General features: G+C 45.9%; 1 protein-coding gene across 3 annotated transcripts in view; it reads left to right on the top strand.

The window, feature by feature from the left end:
- LOC117345779 (mitochondrial import inner membrane translocase subunit TIM16-like) overlaps positions 1-14,799 on the top strand; it is a 638,816-nt gene that overhangs the window by 243,353 nt on the left and 380,664 nt on the right. For all 3 annotated transcript variants that reach the window (XM_033914922.1, XM_033914919.1, XM_033914920.1), the window contains exons 8-9: positions 3,356-3,442; positions 4,467-4,549. In XM_033914922.1, coding sequence (XP_033770813.1) covers positions 3,356-3,442; positions 4,467-4,549 — 170 coding nt within the window. The remainder of the gene's footprint in view (positions 1-3,355; positions 3,443-4,466; positions 4,550-14,799) is intronic.

Genomic DNA, 14,799 nt, shown 5'->3' with positions numbered 1-14,799 from the left:
TTAAAATTTAGAGACCGCTTAAATGTAAGCGGTTTCCATAAAAACATACATAATAATCGGACAAACAGCACATATCGTAGATTATGATTATTACAACAAAACGTAACATTTCTCTATACTAAACTAATAATCTAAGGCCATCATAAAGTCAGGCTCAAAACAATACATTCCACAATGTTATAAAATACTGTTACGAGAATCATAATTTTCACTTTCTTCCCCTTTCACATATTCATATTTTTCCAAACTTGATGAAACAAAAGCAATATCCTCCCATCATGTGTCACATAAAAGCATCCACAAATAATTGTGTTTTCCACTTTTTTTTTTTTTTTTTTGAAGTTCAAGCGATCCATACAAAGCCTCAGGGTTCTAGGGATGAAATTCCAAAGCTTTATTCCAGTTATAGAAAACATAGATGCTCTAGATCAGGGCTGCCCAAGTCCGGTCCTCGAGATCTACTGGCAGACCAGGTTTTCAGGATATCCACAATGAACATGCATGAGAGAGAATTGCATACCAAGAAGGCAGTGAATGCAAATCTTTCTCATGCATATTCATTATGGATATCCTGAAAACTTGGCCTGCCAGGAGATCTCGAGGATCGTACTTGGGCAGCCCTGCTCTAGATCAGTGGTTTCCAACCATGTCCTGGAGGACCACCAGCCAGTCGGGTTTTGGGGCAATGTAACATCTGTTTGGTTGAAGGGGCCAAACAAATTAATCTCCAACCCCTTCCCTAGCTTTCTAGTTGTGATGCTTTTATTGAGCAAAGTATTGGTGGGGTCTATCCCATTCCACTGCCTGTGAAACACACTAGCCAGTTACAGGAGAAAGACAGATAAAACAACCAGTTTTAGAACAATAATAGATGACACAGTCCAGTTCTGAGACAAAATTGACAAGACCGGTCAGGTGCAGGAGAGTGATTGGATCAAACTGGATTGGTGCAGGAGTAGGATTGTGTCCAAACCACCCAGGCACACGAGAAGAGAGATACAAAATCAGGCAAGTGCTTCTGTTTGTATCTGGATTCCAGACACCCCATCCCTCTAGACTGGGTGCAGCCATGCACCTTTTAACAGGAGGCCATGCAGCCATTCAGCCCCACTGTGCAGCCGGTGGAATATTAGGATGAGCACCCTTCCGGTATCACTCTTCCATCTTTGAGCCACTGCTGCTTTTCTGTTTTGCCACAGCAGCGGCAGCAAACTGAAACAAACTGGCCGTGGGACCTTCCCGTACATACCTGCAGCTGCCGGCCCGCCCACTCTGATGCCACTTCTTCCAGGGCAAAGCTGTTAGCTACAGATATGTATGGAAAGGTCCTGCAGCCAGTTTGTTTCAGTTTGCTACTGCTGCTGCTGCTTCAGAAAAGCAGCAGCAGGGGTGGTGATGCTAGGGGACAAATGCTGGTGAATGTGAGGAAGGGGGAGGGGGGCATATGATGGGTGTGTGAGAGAGAGGGAAAAGACACTGGTGGATGTGGGTTAGGTGCAAGTGAGGGGGCAGACACTGGTGGAAAAGGGGTGTGGGAGAAATGGGGTAGACACTGGTTGAAGTGGGGTGGGAGGAGAGAGGGTGCAGAAATTGATGGAAATGGTTTGCAATGGTGAGGGAGAGGGGGTAGATTTTGTATAGAAGTAGGAAGGCAGATTCTAGATAGAACAAGGGAGAGAGAGGGTAGAGGGGGTGTGGTACAGAGAGGAGGGAGATGAAGGAACGGGAAAAGTGAAAGGTGAGATGCTGGATGAAAGGTGAGGGGGAAAGAAGGAGCAGATATTGTATGGAAGGGGAGAGAGGGGAGATGCTGTATGGAAAAGGTTGGGGGAATAAGCTGTATAGAAGGAGGGAGACTGAAGCGTGGATAGAAGAGGGGAGAGACAGGAGGGAGATGATGGAAAGGGGAACTGAAAGGGGAGAGGGGGAAGAGTCAGAGGAGGGAGATACTGATGGAAGGGGAGAGAGAGTGTGGAGATGCTAGATGGGAAAGGGGAGAGGAGACAAACGCTGTATAGATGCTGGATGGATGAGGGGAAAAAATGAGCAGATATTTGGGGGGAGAGACAAAGGAGGGGGGATAATGATGGAAGGGGATAGAAAGGGCAGGTATTAGGGGCAAACACTGTATCGACGGGGGTTAGAAAGAGGGCAGAGTTAGTGAAAGACTGGGAATAAGGGAATGTAAAATTGGAGAGCCAGTAGAGTGAGGGAAAGAGATGGAAAGCTGCCAGTAGACCGTAAAAAAGAGGGAACATGAAGACTAGATAGTAAGAATGAGTTAAACCTGGACTTAGAGGTAGAAAAAATAAATTGAAGAAAGCCAAAAGGAAAAGGAGAGAAAAATCTGGGAAAGAGACTTAAGATAGAGGGAAGCAGAAACCAGAGTAAGTGAATGACCAGAAAATAAAGGTAACAAAAATAATTTTATTTTTAATTCAGGATAAAGTAGTGTGGTACCTGTGTTTATAAAGGTTAATAAAAATAGAATTAAGATGATATCATTTCATTGAACTAATTTTAATACATTTTTGACTTAACTGTGAGAGACTGAAACCTCCTTTCTCAGGTCAGGACAGCTTACTATCTTGACCTGGAGAAGGAGGTGCTAGCTTCTGAGAGCTAACTGAAAAATGTTTTAAGCCCTTTCAATTTAAAAAAAAATCATCTTATTTTCCATTTTTTATTTATATTGGTAATTCTTCATTTGTAATGTACAGTGTGTATAATATCATCAGGATAATGTGACGGAAAATTTTTATTCATATCAATTCAGTCCTTTGCTCATGAAAAAAAAATTTTGCCCACAAGGACTCAGACCTTAGAGGGAACATCCCCCAGAAGGATATTACAACAGCAAAATTTCCACCCCAGGTCTAGTCAGCATTCATTAGGATTCTTCCAGGCCTTGGAGGTTGATTCCCCGTAGTCATGGTCTCTTTTCACTCTGAAAGAAAAATAATGATGTTTCACCAGTCTGTGACTCTTTACTATTCACTAATGTTATGAGCACAAAGTGGTGAAAAGGATCAAATTTTATTTTATTCTGTTTGGTTTTTTTAAATTATGGAATAGAACCCTTTAAGAATGTGTGCAGAACCTCATTTAAGAAGCACTGATAACTAGGGTGTCCGCAGAGGTGTTCCTTGCCTCAAATCATTTTCCTCTCTGTCCTCAAAGCTTTGTGGCTTTTATGTACATCTCAAAAGTGTTGAGTAGGGATTCTTGAGATAAGGTGCTGCCTTCACTACTCTGCTGTTTATAGTGTGACTGATTGTGATTATATGTGTCTGGGAGCACACCTTATAGAACTGACATTTTGTTAACCCCCTACTGCTGGTTTTCTGTATTTCAGAGCACGCAGGGCCATGAGAATATGAAAGATTCCCGGCTAATCTGGATCGGTGCCAGCGATTACGTGTTGTCCTTTGGATATGGGCAGGTATTGTTCTACACAAGCTACAGACTGTGCACACATGCATATATACATATTTCAAAAAAATAATAGTAAGTAGGAAGGAGTGTTCTAGTGCAGTGACATAGCTAGGTAGTGGTGAAGGGGGAGGGGAACCGACAAGATTAAACCCTTTTAGAGCTCCAGTAAACAAACCGCAAAATGCAATCACATTCCAGACTTACCTAAAAAGCCTGTCGGTCATAAAAATAGAAACTGAAGTGCAAGATATCAGAGGTACACATTTCCCCAAACTGACATATAATAATTAATAATTTAAGAAAAATACCTTTTATCTTTTTACTGTTGATGTGTCTTTTTTTCTGCTTTTCTCTGTTTGTTTTCTTAACTCTTTTCCCAGGATCACCTGTCCTTTTGAGATTTCGCTACTCTCTATGCCCAATATCAACCTTTCCTATGTGTCCTATCTGTCATGTCCAGTGTCTCCCCTATGTGCTTCTGTCCCTATCCTCTCACCATATTCAGCATCTGTCCTCTTTGCTCTTATCTTAATCTGTCCAGCATTCCCTTGTGCCCCTGTCACTGTCCCTATGCTCCCTCTGTTATTGAGAAAGACATGGGGGAAGCCATTGCTTTTCCTGGATCGGTAGCATGGAATGTTGTTACTCTTTGGTTTTTGGCCAGGTACTAGTGGCATGATGGATCATTGGTTTTACCTATTCTTATGTTCATTTCTTCTGTATCCTCGTCATTCCCTTCCTCCTGCACTCCCTGCCCCTGATCCCTCCTCCATAGTCCAGCATCTTTCGCTTTCCCTTTCTCACTCTCTCCTCTACACCCCCTTAGTTCCATATCTGTCCCCTCTCTTCCTTCTACCCTTTAGTCCAGGTCTCTCTCTCTGCTTACACTATCCCCATGTTCTAATATCTGACCCTTCTCACTGACTCACTGATTTCTACATGTTCCAGAAATCAAAACAAATAAATAAATATCTACTCTTATCTTGTAGCAGTGATTGAAAGCACAAATCTTTTGGCTTCTATTTCCATAGATGAGGGTGCGAGAGGTCTTGCTGTGGGACACACGGAGATTCACCACTTCTGTGGCTTCCTTCACCTTGGATAGCTCCTCAGGGTAGGAATCTGACCTTTCTCAGGGCATTATTCTTTGGAATGTTGTTGGTCTTTGCACAGATTATGGATTGTGGGACTGAGGCGGAATGCATGAGATGCTCTGCACCTCTCCACATCACAGGCAGATCCTTTGGGTAGTAGTATTGTGATTACTTGAGTGTGAATGTCTGCTCTGAAACATAGCATGTCCTGTCGTGCATTGCAGGGGACACGAGGGCTGTGAAGAGAGTGTATCTCAAGAATTAGCATGTATATTACAGATAAGTCACAGCCTATGGCATAGGTCAGCTCAGTTTCTGAAGGAAACTGGTTATGTATGACGATTTAAGAAGACTGGGTCTGTGATCCATTCATCAGTGTTGGTGACCTCTGACTAATTGTGCATCTAAGTAATTGCATTTTATGTATGGGCTTTTAACTACTGCTTCTCCTGCTCATGATTTCTTTAGCAATAGTAGTGTACAGCACAGCAGAGATAAATGAGAGACAGACAATACCTGCTCTGTTGAGCTTAGTCTAGTCAACATGCACAAACGAGGTAACTAGGAAGCCGCAAGAAATGTACGCATTGCAATATACATGGTGGAAATCTACAGGATGACAATGAGCCAGGGTTTAAAATAAAAAATCAATCAATATTTCCTTTAATAGTTGATGCGCTCCGCCATGAGGTGGGCTAGATGGGATTTTTGCTAAACTGTTCTAAAGTTGAATGTTACTTTTTCTTGTATTGCCATATCTTGTATGCTTATGTATACATTATAAAAATTCTAATAAAAAAAGAAAATCAAAACCAAGCAAGTGGGATTTAGGAGGGATTTTTATACATCAGGAGAGATAGCTGGATACACTGGCTGGAAATGACTGTTTTAGGTATAGTGCGAAGCAAAAAAGTAGAGGCAGCTAATGAGTGGAGGCACAGACATCGGTTTGAAAAAAGCCTTTTATTGAAAGCCAAATTCCCCCGTCTTATGGTAATTTGATGCTTTTCAATGTTTGTACTGCCCAGAGATGCTAGAGATGCTGGAATCATCATCCAGCTGGCCCTTAAATATCAGTTCACCTGGACAATATATGAGGGGAGGTAGGGAGTTAGGGAGGTGGGGGGAGGGAATTGTTTTACATTTTGTTTGTTTTCATATAGTTGTATGTAACATTTGTTTTCTTTCCATGATTGGTACTGCTGGTTTGGTTGTTCACTTTAATCTAATAAAAAGTTTTAAAATAATTGGAATATATGAACTGAAAATTTAGTTAATCCAGTTGGGTAGTTTGATTGACTGATTTTGCCACGTCTGTTTCATGATTTTTTTCTACTGACCTTATTTTATTTAAATTGGAGACACAAATGGTGCTTGGATATGAACTTTGATATGAATTGTTGATTTTTATATGAATTTTTGAATTTTTGAACTCACCTATTTATTGATTTGGGGATGTTGTTTTTATTTAGTTTTTGAAATTTTTTTGCTTTTGAATTTTTTTGGTTTTTTAAAAACATTTCTATATTTTCCTTATCCCCACACTGGATGCACATTTGCACTTTATATTTATTTATTAAGGTTATTTAAAAATATAAGGGTATTATGATGTATTGGGCAGGATTTATTTAGACCCGGGGCTTTTGGTTACTCGTAGGGATAATTGAGCCCGTACTGAAACCCCTTTATTTAATCACCGAGTTCATCTAATGATTGAGCTTGTGGCGCAACCACCATCCTAGTGTTGGTTTAGCAAGGAAAATCTTACCAATTTTTTTAAATTTGAGTTATCATATTATTGGTAATTTTTTGGTTTTTTGAAGCCTACAGTGTAGAGCAGTGTTTTTCAACCTTTTTACACCTATGGACTGGAAGAAATAAAAGAATTATTCTGTGGACCGGCATCGGTCCGTGGACCGGCGGTTGAAGTACACGGGGCTAAGTCGTGGGCCAGACCCCGCCCATCTCTACCCAATCTCCACCCCAGACCCCGCCCCATAATAGTACTAATTGCACCTTGCACGTCCCATGCCTCATCTGGAAGCCTTCCCTCTGACTTTGCAATGTCAGAGAGAAAGCTTCCGGTTCAGGCGCAGGACGCCCATAGGAGCCACTGCCCGTGGCTTTGTGCAACGAATCAGTTAGGAAGAGGAAGCTGGCTCAAAGATAACGCCACATAAATCGCACCGTGGACACTCTTTTGGGCCTGATGCACATGCTGGCCCTGATGCATATGCTGGCAGGAAATTTCTGTGGACCAGCAGTGGTCCATGGACCGGTGGTAGAAGAACACTGGTGTAGAGAATGACATGAGGTTGGGGATAAGAGCTCATGGGGATGGGGCAGGAATGGGGACAGAGCCCACAGGGACAGAGCAGGAATGATGGGGACAAACTTTGTCCCCATGTCATTCTCTAAAAACTTGAGACTACGAGTATCAATATAAAAATCTAACACATCGTAGACAATTGGCAACTGATTTCAATGATTAAAAAAACTGCAGAAATTGCTTTTGGATTTCAGTGAACTACTGTTAAATGACATCATTTGTGTCTTGTCTGCCATCTGCAACTTCCTTCCATCATGTTCCCAGCTGCTGAAGCATCTTATTGTTACCTCAACAGATTCATCCATTGTTGCTAGCATCAAGGAACATTTCTAACATTTAATAGACACATACTTTCCTGTTCATCCACTATAAAATTTAAATTCTCTTCTCCACTCATGTTTGAAAGCCAATCCAATTACCATCTCAGATGATGCAAAAGCATAGGCAACTGAACCTTTGGGGAGGTTGTACCAAAACCAGATAGAAATGGAAGGCTCTATTTGTGATTTATAAACAGTTGTATAGAATATTGTTCCTTTTTATACTTTAATAAAAAGATTTGAATATAAAATCATACATGTTTGAAGCTTGTGCAAATGAGGACAGAGTCTGTGGGGACAGGGAGGGACAGGAACAGAGCTCACAGAGACAGGGCGGGGACAGAGATGGAGCCTGCAGGGATAGGGACATACTTTGTACCTGTTTCATTCTCCAGTATACTGCAACAGGGATTTAGTGATCACTTTTCTATTGGCTCTTGATCCCTAAATTATTTGTGGATTGCTTTGATACTGTGGTAATTGTTTTTGTTTTAATGATTTTATGTATGTAATGTATGAATGTAATGCAAAAGAGAAATGCTAAATCAGTCAGTCATGAAGGAGATAAGCGGTACCTGTCTAGAATTATACAGGGTGTCATTGGCAATTCTTTTACAGGGTGCTAGGTCTCATTTTCTCTGGCCTCAGACCAGAGCAAAGTGCCAGCTGCTGTGAAGAGAGATCTAATCATTCCAGCAGTAAAGGGATATTACAGCAGACTTCCAAAATCCGGCAGTTTTATGACTAAAGCTAAATCTAACACCCAGTTTTCTTAAGAAGAAAAATATTTATGTGAATCTAGCACTGGTGAAAGATGCCAGACTGACAGCGTTAGAAAATGAAGGGCTCAGACACACACACATATACAGCAGATTCTAATAATTAATGTAGTCATTATCATCCTACAATAATTCTATAAAATTAGATAATTGTGCATCATTTATTTAAATATTAAACTTAGTTTTGCAGGTATAAGCGTGAGCTTGATGATTCTTTGAATTTGTGGGGCTGTCAAGACTTATGGTTTTACTTTGTAGCTGCTTTTTGCTGCCCTAGTCGACAGCCTAGTCTTGTCTAATGCTTACGCTGGCCCAGGTATAACACAGGCAATATAATGTGTCACAATAGCAGTCAGCACTGGTCTTATTTATATAAATGCCCTAAAAAATCTATGATCAACTTTTGATCTAGCAAGGTTACATTCTTTATAGATGGTAAAATAAATGATTAAAAAATGTGCAAATATATCTAATGAGGTTGGTTATACTCCCTTAACCTTAACAAGGGTCCTAGTCAAACTAGTGAAGTATAGGAACAGCCTAGTAGTTAGATCAGTGGGCTGACAATCAGCAGTTATATACACATTCCACTGAGGCTCCTTGGGATGCTGGGCAAGTCACTTCACCATGTGTGGGGGATTGCAATGTTAGTTGGGATTTCAGAAAATAATAATAATAATAATAACAGCTTATATACTGCAATACAGTGAAGTTCTATGCGGTTTACAAAAGATTAAGCAAAGGTACAAATTGACTGACTTCAAGAGGGGAAGAAGAAAGAGAAGTAATAAGACAGGAAATTCATTGTTGAGGAGAAAAGTGATCAAAAGGACCGTAGGTCGCTATTGAGGGGAAAGAGATAAGTGGATCAGTTGTCAAGATGTTTTAGGAACAGGTGTGTTTTTAGACGTTTCCTAAATTCCTCATAGGTAGAGGGTGAAAGTAATTGTTCTAGGTCTTTACCCCATGATGCTGCTTGGTGTGAGAGAAGGAATTCATGGTGTTTTTTCAGTTTGCAACCTCTCACTGGGGGGGAAACGAAGTCCGTGTAATGCTTTAAAGCAGAAACAGGCAAATTTGAACTTTACGCGTGCCTCCATCGGCAGCCAATGTAGCTGCCGGTAGTAGGGTGTCACGTGGTCAAATTTTTTTAGTCCAAAGATTAGTCTAACTGCCGCATTTTGCAACAGTTGTAGGCGTCGCATATTTTTTTGGGAAATTGGCAAATAGGCGATGTTACAGTAGTCAAGCAGGCTTAGTACGAGGGATTGGACTAGGATTCTAAAAACCGATGTAACAAAATAAGCTTTAAGGGATCTGAGTTTCCAGAGAGTAAAAAATCCCTTTCTGATTAAGGAGTCTACTTGGTCTTTCATGGTTAGGCATTGATCCAGAGTTACACCTAGTATCTTTATGGAGGGCTGGATAGGGTAACTAAGGTTATCCCAGGACAAGCAGGCAGGTATTCTCACTAGTGGGTGATGTCATCCGACAGAGCCCCGATACGGACATCTTGCAAGCATGTCTTGCTTGAAGAAACTCAGAAGTTTCGAGATGCCCGCACCGCGCATGCGCCAGTGCCTTCCCGCCCAATGCTCCGGGCATGTCTCCTCAGTTCTTTTTCTTCCGCGGAGCTGAGAAGTCTATCTTCAATTTGCGCCCATTGAATCTTTTTTTTGCCTTCTATTTTGCCGCGGGTTGAGTTCTTTTGGCTCTCCTGTGCATTTATTTCTTTCTTTGATTTCTTTTTCAAAAAAAAAAAAAAAAAATTTTTTTCTTCCGATACCGGGTCGGTCGCGTGGCTGGGGCCCCGCGCCTTCGACCTTGCGGCGGAGCTTTTCCGGCCTATGTCCCGGCCGATTACCGGTTTTAAAAAGTGCCAGCGCGCGATTTCGCTCACGGACCCTCATCGACGCTGCTTACAGTGTCTGGGACCGGATCACTTCCCGAAATCGTGCCGGCCTTGCTCCACTTTGACGGCGAGAGCGTTTAAGCGCCGCTGTCTGCTGTGGGAGTCCATGTTCAAGATGGAAGCTTCATCGGATCCTGCAGCTTCGACATCGACATCGACGGGTGCTTCGACTCCTTCCGCGAAGCCCTCTGCCTCCCCGGCTGCTTCGGGCCTCCTGAAACCGGCATCGTTCACACCGGTTTCAGCCCCGGCTTCGGCGCCGGTGCCTTCCTCCGTCTCCTCGGAGCAGGTATTGACCCCGACAGTTCCACTGGTGGTGCTCAAGGTGCCGAAGACTGGCAAGCAGAAGCACGCAGCACCGAAGGAGCGCGGAGACCGTGCGGAAGGGCCCCCTTTTGGTGCGGATCCCTCCATATCGGCTTCGTTGCGGTCCCTTCTGGAGGCTCAGTTCGTGGAGCTCATGCAGATCATGGGGCCTCGGCTGATTGCCACCATCCAGGGTGACCTTCCAGCTTCGGCTTCGAGGGGCGGACCGCCCCCTCCTCCTCGCCGCACGACCTCGTTGCTCGGCGAGGAGGAGCGGCGAGCGGTGTCCGGGTCCTCGAGGAGGTCCTCTGTTAGTGCTGTACCTCCTTTGGAACCGATTCCCTCGAGGAGGGCCTCCCTTAGTGATATGCCTCCCTTGGAGCCCATCCCCTCGAGGAAAGCCTCGTTTAGTGACCTGCCTCCCTTGGAACCGATTACTCCGCCCCATGACTCAGTGTGGCGTCCACCTTCGGGGCCACCCAGTCCTGGGCATAGCAGGAAGCAGGACGAGTTCTTCCGAACCCCCTATCACACCTGGGCATCGTCGGGGGAGGCGCCGACTCTTCCGCCTCTGCGATCGACAGCATCGAGTCCAATCTGCTCCCTGGCGGCGTCTGAACCAGTTTCTCACAGGCGGGCTCAATCCCCTTCCAGGCATCGGGAGGGGCATCGATCCAGACATTCTAAGAAGCATTCCTCTCGGCACTCGACCGTCTCGCCTCAGAAGAAATTGCCTCGGTTGGGTATGCTGCTTTGACTGGGTCTCCTCCTCCGGGCCCGGAGTTCAAGGACCCTGAGGTTTTCTACTCGTCCTGTTGCTCGCAGGCCTCTCTGGAGCCTGAAGCCTCTTCTTCTTCTAGTCCGTCTCGCAGACGGCAGACCAACTGTCCTTTTCATCGTTCCTCAGGCAGATGGCAGATGACATGGACATTACTCTCGATGCTGGGTCTCGATACTCCAAGGAATACCTCGATACCATGCACTTGCCTCGTCCTCCGGTGGAGTCCTTGCGACTTCCCCTGCACAAGCTCCTCGACCAGACCTTCATGCGATGCTTCGAGTCTCCTTACTCTATCCCGGCAGTCCCTGGCAAATTGGATGCGCGGTACCGCACGGTGCATCATAAAGGCTTCGAGGGTCCTCAGCTTTCTCACCAGTCCCTCCTGGTCGAATCCTCGCTCAAGCGGTCTCATCCTGGCCAGGTCTATGCTTCAGTGCCTCCGGGCCGCGAGGGCAGAACCATGGATAAGTTTGGTCGACGCATCTATCAGAATTCGATGATGGCGTCTCGAGTCCTGAATTACAATTTCCACTTTGCAGCCTACTTGGAATTTTTTCTACCTGTGCTTCGGAAGTTCACACCCTACATCGAGTCCCAGGCTAGGTTTGAGTTTGAGGAAGTGGTTGCTTCGCTGTCCCAACTTCGGCTTCAGTTAATGCAATCTGCCTATGATGCGTTCGAGCTCTCAGCCCGAGCGGCGGCCTGCTCGGTGGCGATGCGCCGGTTGGCCTGGTTGCGGACCATTGATATGGACCCGAATCTTCAGGACTGCCTGGCGAACGTCCCGTATGCTGGGGCGGATCTTTTTGACGAATCCATCGAGACTGTTACGAAGAAGTTGTCTGACCATGAAAAGTCCTTCCAATCTATCCTTAGGCCGAAGCCTAAGCCTCAGCAGTCTCGACCTTCTCGTCCGCCGTTGATTTATCAGCGGCGTTATCAGCCGAGGCAAACTCCACCTGCGAGGCAACCAGCGAAGCGCCAGCCTCCCCAGAAGGGTCAGCCTAAGTCTCAGTCGCCTGCTGTCCCTAAGACCACTCAGCCTTTTTGACTGTCTCGTCGAGGGCATAACCAACCTCGTTCTGCCTCCCCCTGTTTTTCCCATCGGAGGGCGCCTCCATCACTTTTATCATCGCTGGGAGGCCATAACAACCGACCTCTGGGTCCTTACTATCATCAGGGAAGGATACTCTCTTCATTTCCATCGGGTCCCTCCGGACCACCCTCCAAGAGAGTATCCTTCCAACTTGACTCAGACCGCCCTTCTTCTCCAGGAAGCTCAGGCTTTGCTCCAGCTTCGTGCCGTGGAGCCGGTCCCGTCGGACCAACTAAACCAGGGGTTTTACTCCCGGTACTTCCTTGTTCCGAAGAAGACGGGCGACCTGCGATCCATTTTGGACCTCAGGGCCCTCAACAAATTCCTAGTCAAGGAGAGGTTTCGCATGCTGACTCTTGCTTCTCTCTACCCTCTCCTCGAGCAGAACGACTGGTTATGCTCTCTGGATCTCAAGGAGGCCTACACTCACATTCCCATTCATCCGGCCTCCCGCAAGTTCCTCAGATTTCGGGTGGGACATCTACATCTGCAGTATCGAGTGCTTCCATTCGGCCTGTCCTCGTCTCCCAGAGTCTTCATGAAGTGCCTGGTGGTGGTGGCCGCTGCACTCCAGAACAGGGGTCTTCAGGTATTTCCATACCTCGACGACTGGCTCATCAAGGCCCCGTCAGCTCCAAAGATCATTTCGGCAACCTTGACCACGATCTGCTTCCTGCAGAGCCTAGGCTTCGAGATCAATTTTCCCAAATCTCATCTGCAGCCTACCCAGTCCCTTCCCTTCATCGGGGCGGTACTGGACACCATTCAGCTTCGAGCATTCTTTCCTCCTCAGCGCATGGATGCTCTTCTTCGTCACTGCCAGTCTGTATCTTCTCGCCAGTCCATCTCAGCGAGACACATGATGGTCCTCCTGGGCCACATGGCCTCTACAGTTCATGTGACACCCTTTGCCAGGCTCCATCTCAGAATTCCTCAGTGGACCCTAGCTTCTCAATGGACTCAAGTGTCAGACCCGTTGACTCGACACATCATAGTCACTCCTGCTCTTCGGCGGTCTCTACTTTGGTGGATGACCTCTTCGAATCTATCCAGAGGTTTGCTGTTTCACACTCCTCCTCATCAGAAGGTTCTCACAACCGATTCCTCGACCTATGCCTGGGGGGCTCATCTGGATGGGCTTCGCACTCAGGGATTCTGGACCTGTGTGGACCGACTCCATCAAATCAATCTTCTGGAGCTCAGAGCCATCTTCAATGCTCTTCAAGCTTTTCAACATCTGCTTCACGACATGGTGGTCCTCATTCGCACCGACAATCAGGTCGCCATGTATTATGTCAACAAGCAAGGGGGCACGGGCTCGGCCTCCCTCTGCCAGGAAGCTCTCAGAGTCTGGGATTGGACGGTTCGCCACAACACCTTCCTCAAAGCTGTCTACATTCAGGGGAGGGACAATGTCTTGGCGGACAAACTGAATCGTCTTCTCCAGCCTCACGAATGGACACTCCACTCCAAGCCCCTTCATCAGATCTTTGCTCAGTGGGGAACGCCTCAGATAGACCTCATTGCGGCTCCCCACAATTTCAAGCTGCCTCAATTTTGCTCCAGGATCTACGCTCCTCATCGCCTCGAGGCAGATGCTTTTCTGCTGGATTGGGGGAATCGCTTTCTGTATGCGTTTCCGCCATTCCCTCTCATTCAAAAGACTCTAGTCAAACTGAAGTCCGAATATGCCACCATGATTCTGATAGCCCCTCGGTGGCCCAGGCAACCTTGGTTCTCCCTTCTACTTCAACTCAGCAGCAGGGAACCGTACCTACTTCCAGTGTTTCCTTCACTGCTTACTCAGCGTCAGGGGTCTCTGCTTCATCCCAACCTGCAGTCTCTCCACCTGACAGCTTGGTTCCTCTCAACGTAACTCCCCACCAGTTTTCCCAGGCGGTGAGGGATGTCTTGGAGGCTTCCAGGAAGCCTGCTACTTATCAATGCTACTCCCAAAAATGGACTAGATTTTCTTCATGGTGTATTTCCAATTCTAAGGAGCCTCAGCGAGCCTCCCTATCCTCTGTTTTGGACTATCTTTTACATCTGTCTCAGTCTGGTCTCAAGTCGACATCTATACGAGTCCACCTGAGTGCTATTGCGGCTTTCCATCAGCCTCTACAAGGGAAACCTCTCTCTTCTCATCCTGTGGTTTCCAGATTTATGAAAGGACTTTTTCATGTCAATCCTCCTCTCAAACCGCCTCCAGTGGTTTGGGATCTAAATGTTGTCCTTTCTAAGCTTATGAAACCTCCTTTTGAGCCTCTGAGCAAGGCTCCACTAAAGTTTCTCACTTGGAAAGTGGTTTTTCTGGTGGCCCTCACATCTGCTCGCAGGGTCAGTGAGCTTCAGGCCTTGGTGGCGGACCCACCTTTCACAGTATTCCATCATGACAAGGTGGTCCTCCGCACTCACCCGAAATTCCTGCCTAAAGTGGTCTCTGAATTTCACCTCAACCAATCCATTGTGCTTCCAGTGTTCTTTCCAAAGCCTCATTCTCATCCTGGAGAATCAGCTCTTCACACTCTGGACTGTAAACGTGCTTTGGCTTTCTACTTGGATCGCACCAAACCACACAGAACTGCTCATCAACTTTTCGTCTCCTTTGATCCAAACAAGTTGGGATGACCTGTATCGAAGCGCACCATCTCCAACTGGATGGCGGCTTGTATCTCTTTCTGCTATGCCCAGGCTGGATTACCCCTTCCCTGTAAGGTCACAGCACATAGGGTCAGAGCAATGGCAGC

This window comes from Geotrypetes seraphini, chromosome 11 (assembly GCF_902459505.1).
Source record: "Geotrypetes seraphini chromosome 11, aGeoSer1.1, whole genome shotgun sequence".
In the NCBI taxonomy this organism is placed as follows: domain Eukaryota; kingdom Metazoa; phylum Chordata; class Amphibia; order Gymnophiona; family Dermophiidae; genus Geotrypetes; species Geotrypetes seraphini.
The sequence above is the reverse complement of the archived record's forward strand: the minus strand, read 5'-3'. Positions and strand labels throughout refer to the sequence as shown.